We start from the raw sequence: 17,932 nt of genomic DNA, 5'->3' as shown, positions 1-17,932 counted from the left end.
TTTAACACTTAAACTCTTTCATTTATGACGCCAACTATAGCAGATTTATTATATTTTTTATAGTCAAAACAATGTAATATTTAATTTAAAAAAAATTTAACCAGGTTTTTCTAAGAATGGCGAATGTCGGCGGGCAGGCTGGCTGGCGGGCGGAACAAGCTTGTCCGGGCCATAACTCTGTCGTTCATTGTCAGATTTTAAAATCATTTGGCACATTTGTTCACCATCATTAGACGGTGTGGCGCGAAAGAATTACGTAGATATCTACAAGGTCAAGGTCACAATTTGAGTTTGAAGGTCAAATATGGCCATAAATGAGATTGTCCGGGCCATAACTTTGTCGTTCATTGTCAGATTTTAAAATCATTTGGCACATTTGTTCACCATCATTAGACGGTGTGTCGCGCGAAAGAATTACGTCGATATCTCCAAGGTCAAGGTCACAATTTGAGTTTGAAGATCAAAAATGGCCATAAATGAGCTTGTCCAGTCCATTACTTTGTGATTCATTGTGAGATTTTAAAATCATGTGGCACATTTGTTCACCATCATTAGACGTTGTGTCGCGCAAAAGAATCACGTCAATATTTCCAAGGTCAAGGTCACAATTTGAGTTTGAAGGTCAAAAATGGCCATAAATGAGCTTGTCTGGGCCATTACTATGTCATTCATTGTGACATTTTAAAATCATTTGGCACATTTATTCACCATTATTGGACGGTGTGTCGCACGAAAGAATGACATCAATATTTCCAAGGTCAAGGTCGCCACAACTAAAAATAGATTGATTTTGAAACAACTATGTAACTATGAACAATCAGTAACAATGCACATTTTGATTTTGAGTTGTCTCTATCAAACTTTTTTATGCCCTCCTTCAAAGAAGAGGGGGTATATTGTTTTGCACATGTCGGTCGGTCAAACGGTCGGGCTGTTGGTCCGTCCGTCGGTCCATCCACCAGATGGTTTCCGGATGATGACTCAAGAACGCCTAGGCCTAGGATCATGAAACTAAATTGGAACATTTATCATGACTGACAGATGACCCCTATTGATTTTCAGGTCACTAGGTCAAAGGTCAAGGTCACAGTGACTTGAAATAGTAAAATGGTTTCTGAATGATAACTCACGAACGCTTAGGCCTAGGATCATAAAACTTCATAGGTACATTGATCATGACTGGCAGATGACCATTATGGATTTTCAGGTCACTAGGTCAAAGGTCAAGGTCACAGTGACTTGAAATAGTAAAATGGTTTCCGGATGATAACTCAAGAATGCTTATACCTAGGATCATGAAACTTCATAGGAACATTGATCATGACTGGCAGATGACGCCTATTGATTTTCAGGTCACTAGGTCAAAGGTCAAGGTCACAGTGACTCAAAACAGTAAAATGGTTTCCGGACGATAACTTACGAATGTTTACGTCTAGGATCATGAAACTTCATAGGAACTTTGATCATGATTGGCAGATGATTCCTATTGATTTTCAGGTCACTAGGTCAAAGGTCAAAGTCACAGTGACTCGAAACAGTAAAATGGTTTCCGGATGATAACTCAAGAATGCTTACGCCTGGGATCATGAAACTTCATAGGTACATTGATCATGACTGGCAGATGACCCGTATCAATTTTTCAGATCACTAGGTCAAAGGTCAATGTCACAGTGAGTTGAAACAGTAAAATGGTTTCCGGATGATAACTCAAGAATGCTTACGCCTAGGATCATGAAACTTCATAGGTACATTGATCATGACTGGCAGATGACCCGTATCAATTTTTCAGATCACTAGGTCAAAGGTCAAGGTCACAGTGACTTGAAACAGTAAAATGGTTTCCGGATGATAACTAAAGAATAATTAGGCCTAGGATCATGAAACTTCATAGGTACATTGATCATGACTGGCAGATGACCCCTATTGATTTTCAGGTCACTAGGTCAAAGGTCAAGGTCACAGTGACAAAAAACGTATTCATACATAGGATTCCACTACAACTGACAACCCATATGGGGGGCATGCATGTTTTACAAACAGCCCTTGTTTCCTAATTGAAATCAAGGTCAATTTTACACAAGGGGGTTAACAATACACATTTTAAATTGTCTCCCTTTATCAGACTTTTTTCAACTGAAAACCTGGTTTTGTGACAATTTTGTCCCTTGTTCTATCATGGTTTGTTGTCGAATAACCCACAGTAAGGAGTATAGATGCGTAGGAATTAAATCACAAGTGCGAAGCATGAGTGATTTGATAACACGCATCTGTACTCCTTTCTGTGGGTAATTCGACAACAAACCATTATAGAAAAATATTATTTTGATTCTAACACGATTCTGATTGATTTGGTTCAAGCTTTTGGACGTGAACTATATTTTTCAATACTCCGCCCTCCCCCTCACTATTAAGTGACGTCATTGAATTGTACAAACATATGATGTCATTTTCATTCATAAATATTTTGCAAATGACGTCACTTTCATTGAGAAAAACAATTGTAGAAACTAAATGATGTCACGTTTATTGATGCTACTGAAAAGCTGACAGGCTATAAATGTTTTCTTAATTACGAATCTTAACAAATAACATTCTTTGCAGGTGTGGTTATGCCGCTTATCACCAAATATACTATTTGTTTTTTCATTACCTTTATTTACATGCTACATTTATTACATTTCTTTTAGAGCGGGTTTTAGCATGTGCATTTTACTGCAAGATTTTCTTTATTTATTATGTTATTTATTCGGAACTATTTTCGAAACATTAAGCTCTGCCCATAATTTATTGCAGAATAACCCACACTTTATTTCCTTCTTTGTCTATAGAAAACAAGTCGCGTGCCGTGTTAGAATTGTTGTCAATGTTTCTAGTGGTCCAAGCCCGAAATCATTTTCTTCATTCCAGCTGCTGATGCCAGCATGCAGTCCATAGGGACAGGTGGGGCTCCAATGAGTATCCCCACCCCAAAGCCCTTCACCCGCCCATCCATCCTGCCCCCTCAGTTTGAACCCACCCTGTCAACCACAATAATCACACCACAGCCACTCGTCACTGTAACCCCAACCTCTCAGGTCATCACACCACGGTCATTGGTGACCGTAGTCGGGCAAAATACCCTGCCACAAACACCTGCAATTGGCCAACAGACAAGCGTCACTACTGGGCTGGGACAGTCAACTGTGCTTAAAGCAAATCCTACGCAGTCTTCTTCTTCTATTGGATCATCAAGTGGACCATCCATATCCTTTAGTGGAGCAACTCTGGCAAACAGGATTGGAGACCCTGGTGAGTTGGTAGTAAATTTAGTAGGTCAGCTTGATTTTGAAAGTATGTTACCTTATAATTGCTTTTTTAGAGTTTCATGTTTATTACATTACTGGGTTTTAACATGCAAGTTTATATTAAGTCATCACATTAATTATTTCTACTTGTTAATAAAAGTGCTTTCTTATTTGTAATTATTCACGTATTGGCATTGCTCTCAGTAACAGTCAGTAGTCATGGAGGCGTCATTTTTTTCAAACCATTTCAATGTTCATATTACAAAAAAAACACACCAAAAACAGTTGAGCCATCAAGTGGTCTCATGTTAAAACTATTAAAAGCAAATTTTAAAATAAACGGAAGAGAAACTTCCCAATGTGCAAAACTTGCTTAACCCTTTCAGTGCGGGAACCGAATTTTGAAGGCCTTTGCAAACAGTTTGGATCCAGATGAGACGCCACAGAATGTGGCGTCTCATCAGGATCCAAACTGTTTGCTATTCTGATAGTATTCTTTGAAAAAAATCAAAGAAAATGCTAATTTTAGAAATTCAGCAGATGACATTTTAGCAGAGGACAAATTTCCCAGCATTCAAAGGGTTAACACTTTCCTGCTCAGAAGCAACGTGACCACGGCTTTATGCAACCAGCATAATGCCAGAATAGCCGGCGAGTTACTCAAAGGTTGTTCAGGTTTAATGCTGTTTGTTGGTCATCAGTATTTTAGGGCTGGAAATGAAGCCTTTAAAATTTAAATATTGTAATAAAGATCTTAAATTAACTGTTGTTAGAAAGATCTTAAAAGATTTTCTAAGGGATCACATATTGTATCTGAGTGGTTAAGGGTTAATCATCTCTGTATTCCATTCAGCTCCCCAGACACAGCCCAGTATGTCAGGCGGCAGTATAGCAGGTGTTGTATTAGGGGTGGTGGGTGTGATCCTGCTAGCAGGGCTGGTATTCCTGTACTGGAGGCGAAACAGGGTCCCTGGGTCATCTGGAGGTGGACTGTCAGGGTTTATGAACAAGCTGTACGATCATGACAAGCATAACCACGAAATGGAGACCAGAAACTCCTTTGACAATCCAGAGTCACATGGTTGAAATGATCAATAACTATATATATGGACTAAATGTATTCTAAATTCGTTTTCAGTGCTATTGTATTTACCTATGTGAGTATAATAACCAACAAAAACTGACCCGTGGTGCTTTTTGAGTGTTATGTTTTTTGCTTGCTATGGTTATTTTGTCCAAATTTTAAATAGGATGATGTATAGTTATTTGTTACATGTTACCATGCAGTGCAATAGTATTATATTTTCATATGTGTATGTAAGTTAAATCAGCAATAATTGTCCACTGTTGCTTTTATTAAATGTTATTGATGTTTGTTAATATATTCATATTAAAAACAAAATTGGACTATATGCATTTGTTACTGATTACCACGAAAACCATACCATTTTAAAAATAATGATTTTATTGAATTTGTATTAATCTTGCTATAAGGCAGTGTTAAACGTATAAATATCCGGTTTTTTCATACAGGAATGTTTGCAAAATTATGTCAAATATTTGGTTGCTACTTGATTTGTAAATATTGTTTTTAATAGGGAACAGGGAATTTATAAAGGGGTATTTAATTTTGTTTTGCGCAATTTACATGCAATACTCATAGATAATAGTAATTATAGTATTATATTGACAGTGATTAATGGCACCTCAGATGTAAATACTATTGTAGACAACTGTACATTATTCAACCTTTGTAACAGAACATTAATAAAAGCTGTTTGATGTGATGTGAAACAGTTTTGAAACTGTCATTTGAAATGTTTATAAAGGCTCCAAAGAAGCGGGCAAGTATAACTGAACACATATTTGCCCATTATTTTCTCTCATCAGTAGAGCACATTAGGTCTAGAATCTTAACACTAAAATGAACTACTAAAGACGCCTTATTGTTTTGGTTCAAGTTCAAAGCCCGTCTGATTGAAATGCTACCAAATAATGCTCACAATTTTATTGTTCATGCGATCATAATGAAACCATTATACATAGTTACTTAAAACTTGGATGTGGATTTGATAGTTGGTCATGGATGTACCGGGAAGGTTTGTCATGTACTTTAGTACGAAGGTCATGACCAAAGAAATGCCCGCTATTGATTTATCTGAAGAATTATCATTTGCTTTATCAAATTGTAGGCTAGAAGCGTATTTGTAGATTAATTGTCGAAATAAATGTTACCATTGGGTGTTCTTGGCCAAAAATTCGATGTGTAATGCATTCATATAGTGACATATACATGCTGCATGCAACTTGAAATTCAGGCGTATTCAATTATGTATTCTTAAATCTTAAGATGTCGGCATAAACTGCAAGAAAACCTGTGTCTTGTTGCACTAAAGTTGTTTGCAAACATATTTCAATAACTTGAGTTTTTTGCAACAAAAAAGTTCTTAACGGCGTGTCATCATTCTGTACAGCCCGTGTGTAAACCCTTGAGAACCTCGTGTTTAAAAGCTGCTCAATCATAACACTATTTGACCGTTACGTTCATAATACAAAAGGAAGTTAACAATTGCATATAAACATAAGTGGTCTTCAAATTCACAAATATACTTTTATAACATCTCCAAAGCCGCATTGACATGGTGCATAATTTGTCAATTATTTTCGGCATCGTATAATAAGAAAACTTATTTTGTTTTTCACATTGTTTTCCAGCGGCTGGAGTTTCACTTCTTTATATTTATCATATCCAGCCTTGTATAAGTATTAAACATTCAAGTGATATGAGTTTCACATCTTTGACACAACTCCCAATTCAACGATGGGAAGGGGCAGGTTTGAATGGTTCTCCACGTTTGTGACTTCGGACGAAAAACCGTTTCTTCGCGTTCTTGTACGAACAAATAACATCATTGGATATTATCAATATTATGTTTGACAGAAATGTTAAGCATGGCAAGACAGTGCGTCGCGTGTTCAAATATGATTCCTACAAGAAGGTCAAATGTCAAAGTGCACTCTTGAAGGTAAAATGTAAAAATAAGCTTTTAAGCCATTGAGAATTTCGCGCTTGAAAGAAATTTAAATGAAAGAGTCCTCGTGTGAAGCATGTTATGTCGCGCAAGAACATTGGGACCCTTGGTCCTCGCCAGAAGGATCTGCCTCATAATCTTCGTATTCTTGTATAAATATTAATGAAGTACATTAAAAAATAGACTGAAGATAGTTAAAACTTCATAAATTGATGTCATACTATTAAGAAAATTCCCAAGAATTAATATGGCTGTAGCGGACTTAAAATCTAGGCAACTGATACTTAAGATAGAAAGCAAAAATAGTCAACGTTAAAATCGAGACCAATAAACAATGTTTTAGTGAGCGTTACCAATATAAATGCTCATAACGAAGAACTTGTTTAGGTGTGTATGTAGGGCTTTAAGGGTGAAGGTAGCACAGCTTGTCTATATCAGTATAATGTAAAGCTGTGTATACAACAATGTAGTATTGAGCACATTTTTCAGATCCAGGTCTTCATGGTGTTTACAATATTCTCATATATGTACTGCCTTGCGTTCAGTCATGAACACCAAGATTTGAGACTGATCATTGTGTTTCTCCGAGATCTAATGCTTAGTTACCATGTGATGTTTGTTTGTGCATGGGTACGTTATGAATCGATGAATTGTGCGCAGTTGCGATCTGCTCGCAGTTGACTAACACGGACGCCACGGTTTGTCACGGTTTAATCTCCATTTCAAAATTTACAGTTTACAGTTTATTCATACACTCAACACATTATATATTTGATAAGAGGTACTAACATGTATATACAAATTACATAATGACCAGGCTGTATAGGTCAATGTTGTGAATAATATATACTAATTACATAAGTATGATAAAGCTAGGGATAATTTGCTGACTCTGATAATTAGTATGCCTATAAATAAGCTAAATTGCTGTTATTAAAAAGGAAACTGAGGAGAAAAAACTAATTAGGAATTGCCAGGTGGGTGATTATTATTGAATGATTATAGAACTTTTTGATATATTTGCCAATACTAACCAGCTTGTCCATGTCTTTCTCACACATAATACCCTTAAAGGTATGTATATTACAGGAGTTAACATTTACAAATGACAGCAGACTAGTTCGTATGTGTTTATGTATATGCCGTATAGCAAATAAACCTTACTACTATTTCTATCTCTATCAAAGTAAGTACACTTAAGCATATAATGATATGCGTCACCAAAATCATTCAGATTACAAAGATGACATTTTCTTTCGTTTCTATATAAACCTAGCCAACGACCCTTTTCAATTGGTAAATAGGTATTACATAGTCTAAAGTTGACAAAAGATTGTAAGTATTATTCAGGTAAATCCATATAGAAAGGTTCAAAGTTACGTTAGGTTGTGTATATTCTGTAATTGTAGCATTTAGGCGATTCATTAACTGTACTATTCCAAGTCTGTATATATTGCACTTTTAGGGATTCTTCTACTATATGTTGTAAGCTTTCTTTACTACCTAGGAATAATTGGTCGTACCAAATATAGCTTAGGCCACACTCATCAAGTATATTTTTGATATTTTTTTAACCAAGGATATGAGTTAGCATTTACGTAAGATTCGTTTAAAAATTATCTTATACAACATGGAAGAGAGAGTATTATTATTAATAAACTTGAACCAGAAACAAATAGTTCTCTTCTTAATCAATATACTTAAAGTGATATTATGGGCATTTTTCACTGTTGAATTGAGCTGAAAATAATTTACAGGTCAAAAGAGTTACTTAAAATGTGGTTACTGACCAATTATCTGCAACTCATCTTGCTATTAGTTGTTTATAAACATATATTTTATATTCGATATTTTACGTGACCCACCCAGTCCTGTAAGCCGAAATGATCCGTAAAACAAAATTGTGTCTTTGTGTCGTATGAACGAATCTGCACTAAAACTAAATTTAGTATCACATCGTACATGCATGATCAGTTGTCAAACGAAAGTACGGTTGATATTCAAATGCATTATTTTTCTCTTTCCGGGATATTGTTTTAGTATGTTGATGCTGCATTAACAAATATAAGTGTATACGAAGTGAAAACACCAAAAATAAAGAACGGTTGCGATAAACACCTATAAATTGTTAGATGCCCATAATATCACTTTAAAGGAAACCGCCCTTAATCCCCATATAGCATGACGTGTGGGGTGCTTTTCTTAACATGGGTTATATGTTTTATGAAATCTGTATGTATTTTATCAATGCCACTTAAATCACCATATCCCCATATCTCACAAGCATTCAGTAAAATCGGTACAACAGTATTGTCAAATAACTTCAGCTGACAATCCAGTGGTAAGTTAAGATTTCTGATCTTAACATTTAGACTAAATAAAGATTTTTTAGCTTGTTGTATTACATGCTGTTTTGACATTGCAAACATTCTATTTTTGGTAAAAAGAACTCCGCGGTATTAAAAACTATCAACTACTTCAAGCTGCTGATTTCTAACAGTTATGTTTCTCGCTCTACTGGATCTATCACTAAATATAAGGACTTTAGTTTTTCAACATTTACGTCTAATTTCCAGACGTCACAATACATAGAAAAAATTTCAAGCAATGAGATCAATTCATGTTCTGTCTTCGCAAAGAGTACTGTATCATACGCATACAACAAACCTATCAGTTGCAAGTATATTTCTAAACTAAGTCTTCAATATTTAAACTGCAATTATTACGACTTAACATATATTGTTCTAGATCGTTTAGGTACAACGAAAATAACACAGGCGATAAGTTTACATCTTGCGTACCCCCCTGCCACATGTAAAATATTCGGTTGTTTTATTGTGTAACTGAATACAGGACTTTATATCATGGTACATATTTTATAACATTGACATGTTTTACATTGTATTTTACTAGTTTAGTCCATAGAATTTCTCGTCAAACTGAATCAAATGCCTTCTTAACGTCTATGAATGCTCAAAATAGCTTGGTATTTTTATGCTTACAATATTCAGTCAACAGTTGTAATATAAAATTATTATCTAAAGTGCTATGTTTTTTTCTAAAACCTGCATGGTTTTTAAGTAACAGCTGATTTTCTTCAATATATAATGTTAGGCGTTCATTAACAATAGCCGTAAACAATTTACCTAAACAACTTAAAACTTATTCTTATATATTGGCACAATGACACTAGATAGCCAAGCTTCAGGAATAGTACCAGAATTAAGAATTTTATTAAATAGCTTAACATATATGGGTAAAAACAATGTAACATGTAGACTTAATATATTCATTCGTTATCTTATCTAAACCGCTAGCTTTACCATTTTAAGTTTTTTTTAACTACTTTCTTAATCTCAGCTTCCGTTATTTCATGATCAAGGTTATTTTCTAAATTAACATCGGAGGGGTATTCTGCTTCCGGTTCGTCATCACATATAACATTTGAGTTAAGGTCTTAAAAAAGTTGAAAAATACCTTCTCATCAATACTCGCACTACTTTTATTTCCACTTAGGCTATTTATATACTTCTAGTAGTCTTTAGGTGATTTTGCGCGCATATTTCTTATTTCTTTCTTAAAAGAACGAACGTTTATAGCTTAGTCTCAGGTCGGCCTTTGGGTATGTGTTTGCTGCATCCACAGTAATTTGAAGGTAATGATAACAAAAGAAGAAATAATCTCAGAACTCTTACTTAATATTCACACATGCATTTCTATCCCACTAACTTCAAACGCAACGCTGGTAAACCGTGTGTTTATTTTATTTTTGCAAATTTTCGATATAAAAGATATTTAACAATAATATTTAATTAAATTAATTTGGTTGAAAAGAAAAAAACCCGGAAGAAAACCGTCTTATATATTTCAGCATATGATTACTAATCAGTATTTCCATTGCTAAAAGGTCAACATAATTTTGTCAAATAACAATACAACGAACTTAAATCTAACGGTTCGGATAAATTTATTTTCAAAGAATAGTACAAAGTCACGCAGCATATCTTATTTTAACCTGAAATGATAAAGTTATATACGATAGTCATAATAAAGCGCTTACAAATTGGGGATGCAACTATGTGCAGTTTTCAAAAGACCATTAAACTTAATATGTTTACATTTTACCTATATAACCACCTAATTTCTTGAAATACAACATTGGATAACATGTATTTGTGAATGAAATGGAAATCGAAACTACATTTTGTCTGACGCCGTCCATGTCAACTTGAATCCTTCAAATTGAGTTGTACGATCCGATTTAAACCGGACTTCCGCCTCGTTGCCATGGATTTCGAATGGGGATGGCGCTGCATGCCCACAAAATGGACCTGCTCACAAATAAAAAAAATGTTCTTGTTCGTGTACCGTAAAAAATCAGCATTTAGTACAATTTTTGTTGGAATTTAAAGCTGCCAATTTTTATTTTTCATTTGATTTCCAAAACATTGTTTCGTCAAAATGCTCCGTTTGAATTGAATAAGAGCTAGATTGGAAGTAAAGAAGCAGTGAAATTTTAATTATGAAAAAAATCAGAAATGTTTTATTTTGTTATTTCGAAAAACAAGATTTTAATTTTATTTGAAAAAAAAAAACAACAGCAAAATTAACGAAATAAGGAATACACGTTGTTATTGCACTGTGTATGCATATCTAATTCAATACCGTGCATCTGTTGCCCATGCGTTCCGGAGATGGTGATACTGTCGAATACACAGTTATCGTCAGCATAAGACGACTCTATGCTGAACCGGTCGTCAAACGTGAACGCAATAGCCTGAAAGAACATACTTGCGAATAATTTGAAAAAGCAAATTGACTTTTATAATGATTAAATAAGCCATTTCCAAAGTGTCTACCTACTGCACCGTGAGCGAACTGATACAAACGCACCATTGTTCCTTCTGGTGCAGTCACGTGATACGTGCAATAAGAGCTAGATGGGTAATGCATGGGGAAGTTGGGGGTGCTGATGATACCCGAGGATCCACTGACATTGGTTTGCCCACACCCTTGGCTATCTGCAGATACAGAAGTTATAAAGTATGTACATATATACTCGTAATCCATGGGTGTGTGGGAACCTGATTATTTTCCTCAGTGTTAAATACAACTAATTTACTCAACTATTAGTACATAGCTGAAGGAATATTTTTTAATAAAAACATAAGAACCAATGACACAAACTATTTCTTTTTCGACAGCAAAACTTAACAAGACTTACGATTTCCAGTACACCCAATCTCGTCCGACATGTCCCCGCAGTCGTTGTCACCGTCGCATATATCCATGCCCGAAACGCACTTCCCATTCCCACATTGGAAAACTCCAAAATTGCATACTTTTTGAGTTGTAACTGAAAATAATTATGTTTAAATAGTGGCTTGTATTTAAAACACACGTATTAGTTTTTCCGTAGCCTGTTGCCTGTTAGTCAGCGTCAACTTTAATATTTACAAAGCTAAGCAAAATTATCAGTGAACGTATTAAAACGGATTTATTGATTTCACATAGTCTGTAATGCCAAAAACAATCAAGATTAAAATAAACATAAACACGCGAGAAATATCATATACTGTACCCTGTATACATATATAGTTGATGGTAAACACAAATGTGTTGTTGTTAAAATTTTCTTGATTATTTTTCATGTCGCAATGATGTTTTCACTTTAATTATATTGATAGGCACGTGCAATCATGTGAAGTACATTCAATATACCGTATTGACAGTTCTTTTCGTCGCTTGCATCCCCACAGTCGTCCTGTCCGTCGCATTGGTAGCGGTCCGGGACGCAGTGCAAGTTTGCACATAGGAACTGGTGTTGATGGCACGTTCCTAGCATTTCAAATTACACCGTCATTTCATTGTCAGTAATCTGCATACATTTATACATGTTTAACTAAAACGCGTGTCTCTAAAAGCAAGCATACATGTTAGCATTTCTTGGTCCTGATCTCACACTAAAACGCGTACAAACAATCGTATTTTATAACATTTGTATTTGCGCTAAAAAACTACTTAAACATTACACAAAAATGTAAGACATCTCTTAATAAGAAACATGCGTTTATTGTAAACAGCGACATTATTTAAAAAGTATTGATGCATTACACATCACAATAGAAAGAGATGACCCATACGAATCACGTGATCAGTGAAGTTGTAGAAAAGCTCGAAACCCCTGTAAACGCTGCTGCTGTCTGTTACGAAGTTGAGGGTGAGGAATCGCTGGGTCGAAGAGATGGGAGCGAATGAATCACCACAGAATTCGCCAAGACTGTGACTGTGTCTAGTTGTGTTTCCATCGAACAATTCGAGGTAGTCATACCAGCAACTATTTATAGAACGCTACGGATACAGGCATTGCGCATGATAAAGCAATATTTACGGTACTATATGTTTGGTATGCACTTAATATTTTTACAATTATAAAATACAGTTAAAATTGTTTAACACTTTTAAGGATCTTGCTATTTGCAATGATATCTGAAAACCAATATCGTTCTAACGAAAAGTGCATTCATCATTCAACGTCAATTCTTTTTGTAATTGCTAATTAAACTTCCCATAAAACAAAACGGTCACGTGAATATTATATGTAAACAACTGTTGAAAACATACGAAAAAAAGTACTCTACCCCCCACTACTGAGTTCCACGTGAAACGTGTTTGCCATCAAAGCCACCATTTGTCCTTCTGGGGCCTCTATCGTCCACACACAGTCCAAATTTGTGCCGTAATCAATGCCGAGGTAGTAACCGGAATTACTTCGGATTATTCCGTTTTCAGCCGTGAAATACGACTGGTTACCGCACTGGTTTGATCGCGGAACTACTGAAAGAATCGACAGCGCACCATTAGGTTTAGTACTGAATCGAACTAGTGTTTACCAGTTGACTTCGCTAAGGCAAGGCAGATTTATCACCGACTTGAACACTTGCTTAACACTTATATTTACCAAGTTTTGAGGATGATCGTTTATACTATGACCTTATTTGAAAATCCCAAAGTATAAGCATTTGAATGACAACGCCCCCACCAAACGCCATCAATTTAAGTCCATGTTTCGTCAGTATTTGTCTAGTATTTGTCAAACCTATGACTCTATTATTCCAAATTTACAGCTTTCCCGCTATTTTTGCGAGATTTAATCAATAAGTACTCATCTTTGCCGTACTCTATTGACGTCTTTCAACATTTCAGATTTGTATTGAAGCGGTTGGAATAACTATAGTTGTATGGTGATAAAATAAAACACAAACTCACTGTTTGTGGAAGCCAGCGCTACCAGAGAAAGCAAAATGTAGCCCAGGAACATTGTATGACCAATCTGTCGGCACCAATTTGTCGACTATGCATGTGATATAGAGACGATGTATCATATCTATTGCAATTACAGACACGTGACTTCTAACAACAGAAGTTTAAAGTAACTTATCTTGAAATTTCGATTTCCTTTTAATTCCTTAAATACAAGTGAGGAGAAATACGGTGTAAGCAGGTTATGGTAACTACAATTACATGAAAACAATGTTATCGTTAAAATGTTACAATAGTATTCAGATGTGTAACTGTGTAATTAAGTCAAATACTACCCTCGACGCATGCGAGTTTAAATGTTGGTCAACATAGCAGAGTGGTGGGGTTTCCTCCGGGTACTCCGGTCCGCATAGCACAATACTGCATCGATATTAACTTTAATACACTGCTTAATTAGTACCAGCGAATTTTCGCTATCTATAGAACTACATATCAAAATGCGTCCTTATTTATGTGAGTCTAGTAAGTTATAGAAAGGAGTGATCAGCTACCTCCGGTTTCTCGTGTAAAACGGTCTCAGACGAAGGACCTCATTATTTTAGAAGCACTCACACCCCAATTACATTCAGCTCATTCTTTAAAAGATACTAGTAGGGACCTAAACCGTTTTTAAATATCAGATTGACGCCATGTTATACATCTCATTTCGACTTCACTCCAACCTTTTGTCTCCACAAACATATACTGAATAATTCTGACTGTCAAAATAATCAAAACCCTCTTTAACAAATAATTTAAAATGAATTTCGAAATGCTGATAACATAATTGCTGATTAAGCATTGACATATGTTCCATTTCCACAAGCATGGCATGTGCCTATCTCATAGTGTAAATTTGACATTCTGCGACGCTATGTCCATGAATTATTTGTGTGCGAGAGACGAGCAGAATATTTTTAACTGAGTCCTTTCCACAGGTTTGACAGTTTCCTTAAATCAACTTCAAGATTGTCGTCCCGTTTAATGGGAAGCGCGACTTGAAGTGATCGTTGGTGGTCTTACTGCGTAACGTTCAATGAAAGATCAATGCGGAATAATATCAAAAGAAACCTTTATAACATTATATGTTTTTAACAATCAATAGAGAAGGTAGCTGCTCGCACTTTTTTGTAGTCAATCTGTTAAACATTAGTATTTTAAGTTATGTAATACTTTCCATAACACTCATTTAGTTCAAGTCAAGTTGAAAACCTGTAAATCAGTATGTGGCAAGAAGGCTTAGGTATGGTAAGCCTGTTGCAGCAGACGATAAATTCCATTCTCCTAGCAGAGTTGTCGTTGATGCCTCAACATAACGTGATGAACAGCTGTGTATTGGTACACTATGCAAAGGGTTTATAAATATGACTCAGTGTTTAACAGCCTGTAAAATGAGATTGGCCAGTCTAGTGTTTATCATTGAAATCTGTACATATTGGCTGTTTTTAGTGAAAACGGGGCTTAATGCATATCAAATAAGATTAGCCTGTGCAATGCACAGAAGCTTATCAAAGACATTTTACAACAGCGAACACGTACAGTGCTTGTACATCGATCTAACGAAGCATTTTCGAGCCAGTCCGCTAGTATGTCTTTTACCCAATAAACTTCATGAGTTGTTTTGTTGATTGTATCAGTAATGATATAATGGTGATTGTGAATAGGAGTTAAAACATGAAAACATGTGAATAGGAGTTAAAACATGAAAACATTTTACTTCAAAATAAATATTAACCCCCGCTCTGAAATAGCATTCAAATGTCCCTGACGTGGTTTACATACATAAGCGTTTCAATCATTGGGGTGTGATTTGTAGTTAATTAAGTCAAGAGACTTTTAAATCTGTTAGTCAGCGTTTGAGGTATAATTACACTACCCCCCCCCCCTTTTTAACCGAGCGCATTTTTGTAATTTCGAGTACAAAAGAAAAAATGAAGCGGAGTTCATTAGAGAATATTATCTTAAAACGATCCATTGAAGCGGACGAGACCAGTTGTCTAACACACATTGCGTGGAGATTATCAAAATAGCAATTGACAGAGGTGTCTGGGCTCCGACAGAATTATTCAATTATAAACTAAGGTCAATTATACCTTTAATTTAGATAGTTGTTGGGTTTTTAAATTAATAAAAGCCCGGACGACTAGATTTGTTACACATTAAGTTATTATTTTTGTTTTTAATTTCAGGGTAGCAAATGCAATTAGAAGTAGTTAGAAGGATTTATTTTCTGATAACATCACCACAAGACCAGTTGTAAGAATAACTTAACAGGAAATACTTAAATTGCCAAAGTCATTACTTGGCTTAATCTTGATGTCAGTAGTAATAAGTTAATACGCGAATTCAACGCTTGACTTCAACATAACTCCAACAGTAAAGGAATTCACTACACACATAGTCCAAGTCCATTTACGGGTACAATTAATGAAAAAAGCGTTTTCCCTCCAACACTTTATTTATTAAAACAACAAAACATGTAAAACAATTAAGATACATATATAAATATTTAACATTAGTAAAACTTAAAAAAAAAAACATGAATGTAAGAATTATAATAAATCTATGAAAAACATAATAATAATAAAACATTGCAAATATTAAAACATTACAAACAAAATAACTATTTCTAAATTACTACTGAAACAATAAAAAAATAAATAAACATTTGTAAATCACAACTGGAAAAAAACATTTATAAGCACAGGCTAGTCAGGGACGACACTTTCCGCGTTTATGATATTTTTCGTTTAAAGAAAGTCTCTTCTCAGCAAAAGTCCCTGATAATACTGTGTGGATTGCACGAGTTAATCTTAGACAACACTTTAGGCAATGCATTAACCCCCCCCCCCCTTTCACAGAGAACGGCTCATTTAAATTAAATTCACGATTTTTACTAGTAATACATAAAGTTACTCAACACCATATATGTAAATGTAGTTATTATAAATTTAATTTGATTATTGGAATGTTTTATTCATAAAAGTTGACGAATCATCCCCGATATGCGATCATATAATTGATCATTTATACAATTTTATGAATAGCATAAAATAAGTCATACATATATGCATGCCATACGTTTATGCATACTATATAATTGAATTAAGACATATAATTTTTCTAACAATCGATGCACACTAATTCCAGTGCACAACGTAGTACCATGCCAGGTGTTTTCTATTAGCTAGCAATGCACGAAGATCATTTGCTTGTTCTACTTAACGGTTGGTAAATAAATAATGTCTACAAAACTTGGGTCGGTAATTTGTTAAAGGTTCCGAATGGGCAACAAATTCGAACTTGGAAATGTTCTTTTGGGACTAGTTTATTTTCAACATAATGCAGTATCAAAAGGTTATCTTATTTGTATTACTTAATCCATGTCAGTCACACATTTGCCGTTTTCATAGCAAGGAATTTATATATCGTCAGATAAACCAATGGTTTACATTACACAAAAATAAATAATTAAGATATAACAATTGTTGTAATAGCTTATACACCATTTTATCAAGTGTGTCTATTTATACCTTAAATGTATTTGGACCGCGCTCTGTGAAAACGGGGTTTAATGCATGTGCGTTAAGTATCTGGGACGCACTCAACGCACATGCATTAAACCCCGTTTTCACAGAGCGCGGCATGCTTCGCGCGTAATAAAGGTGGCAGGGGATATATCAGTGAAAGGGGGGGGGGGGGTGAAAATTACATATCTTGAGGGTTGGTGTTACCTATGGTCTTTAAAAATCAATTAGGTATTTATAAGATGTATTTCTTGTGTAAGGTTGTAGAAAGAATGTCTCAAAATTTTGAAAAAAAAACATTAAAACTAGCCACAGCTCCCTAGCAAGGAAATTTTGAATCTTCAAAAAGGAGGTTTTCACTTTTGTCGGAAGTCAAAATTTCACACTGCAGAAACAGAACAAAACTTTGAAGGTAAATTGTGAAAAATCTAAACGTATGGGAGACACTTCTAGGTAAATAAACAAAGCACAGGGATGAAATAATGAGTAATGTAGCCAAAACTAGGATTGCATTCTGTTTGAATGTTTTGTGCAAGCCATGAAATGGGTCAAATTTCTCAATTTTTCATTAAAAATGAGGTGGGTGGGGGAAAAGATCAAGGGCTATAGTTTCACAAGTGAAGAAGCCAGCCTTGTCTTTGGTTGTATTTTCAATGTATATTGCCTATGTTATGACACTGACACAAAAAGGCTTTCTTGTGTCAGTTTCTGTTTTGATGCAATGGATTTGACTGTTTACGGCGTTTCGGAACTCGAAATTTGGTAAAAAATATATCCCCTGCCTCCA

The 17,932-nt window shown here is 35.1% G+C and overlaps 2 protein-coding genes across 3 annotated transcripts in view; one reads left to right on the top strand and one right to left on the bottom strand.

The window, feature by feature from the left end:
* Positions 1-5,524, top strand: part of LOC127878740 (uncharacterized) — a 158,854-nt gene extending 153,330 nt beyond the window's left edge. Inside the window, exons 74-75 of the mRNA XM_052425270.1 lie at positions 2,908-3,288; positions 4,138-5,524. Of these exons, the coding sequence (XP_052281230.1) occupies positions 2,908-3,288; positions 4,138-4,370 (614 nt within the window). The 3' untranslated portion in view covers positions 4,371-5,524. The remainder of the gene's footprint in view (positions 1-2,907; positions 3,289-4,137) is intronic.
* Positions 5,525-10,266: 4,742 nt separating this feature from the next.
* Positions 10,267-14,352, bottom strand: LOC127877865 (tolloid-like protein 1). 2 transcript variants are annotated; one of them, XM_052424165.1, is made up of 10 exons: positions 14,302-14,352; positions 13,586-13,670; positions 12,958-13,153; positions 12,460-12,653; positions 12,038-12,154; positions 11,541-11,672; positions 11,210-11,337; positions 10,982-11,093; positions 10,518-10,647; positions 10,267-10,331 (listed from the first exon to the last, which is right to left on the bottom strand). In XM_052424165.1, exons 2-10 carry the CDS (start codon positions 13,635-13,637, stop codon positions 10,322-10,324), a joined length of 1,071 nt encoding a protein of 356 aa, XP_052280125.1. In that variant the 5' UTR covers positions 13,638-13,670; positions 14,302-14,352; the 3' UTR covers positions 10,267-10,321. The 2 variants fall into 2 exon arrangements, with proteins under 2 accessions (XP_052280125.1, XP_052280124.1); XM_052424164.1 differs by lacking the exon at positions 14,302-14,352 and having other exon boundaries at positions 13,586-13,795.
* Between the last annotated feature and the right edge of the window lie 3,580 nt (positions 14,353-17,932).

The sequence above is a fragment of the Dreissena polymorpha genome, chromosome 4 (genome assembly GCF_020536995.1).
Source record: "Dreissena polymorpha isolate Duluth1 chromosome 4, UMN_Dpol_1.0, whole genome shotgun sequence".
Taxonomy (NCBI): Eukaryota; Metazoa; Mollusca; class Bivalvia; order Myida; family Dreissenidae; genus Dreissena; species Dreissena polymorpha.
Note: the sequence above shows the minus strand (reverse complement) of the source record. Positions and strands in the feature narration are given on the sequence as shown.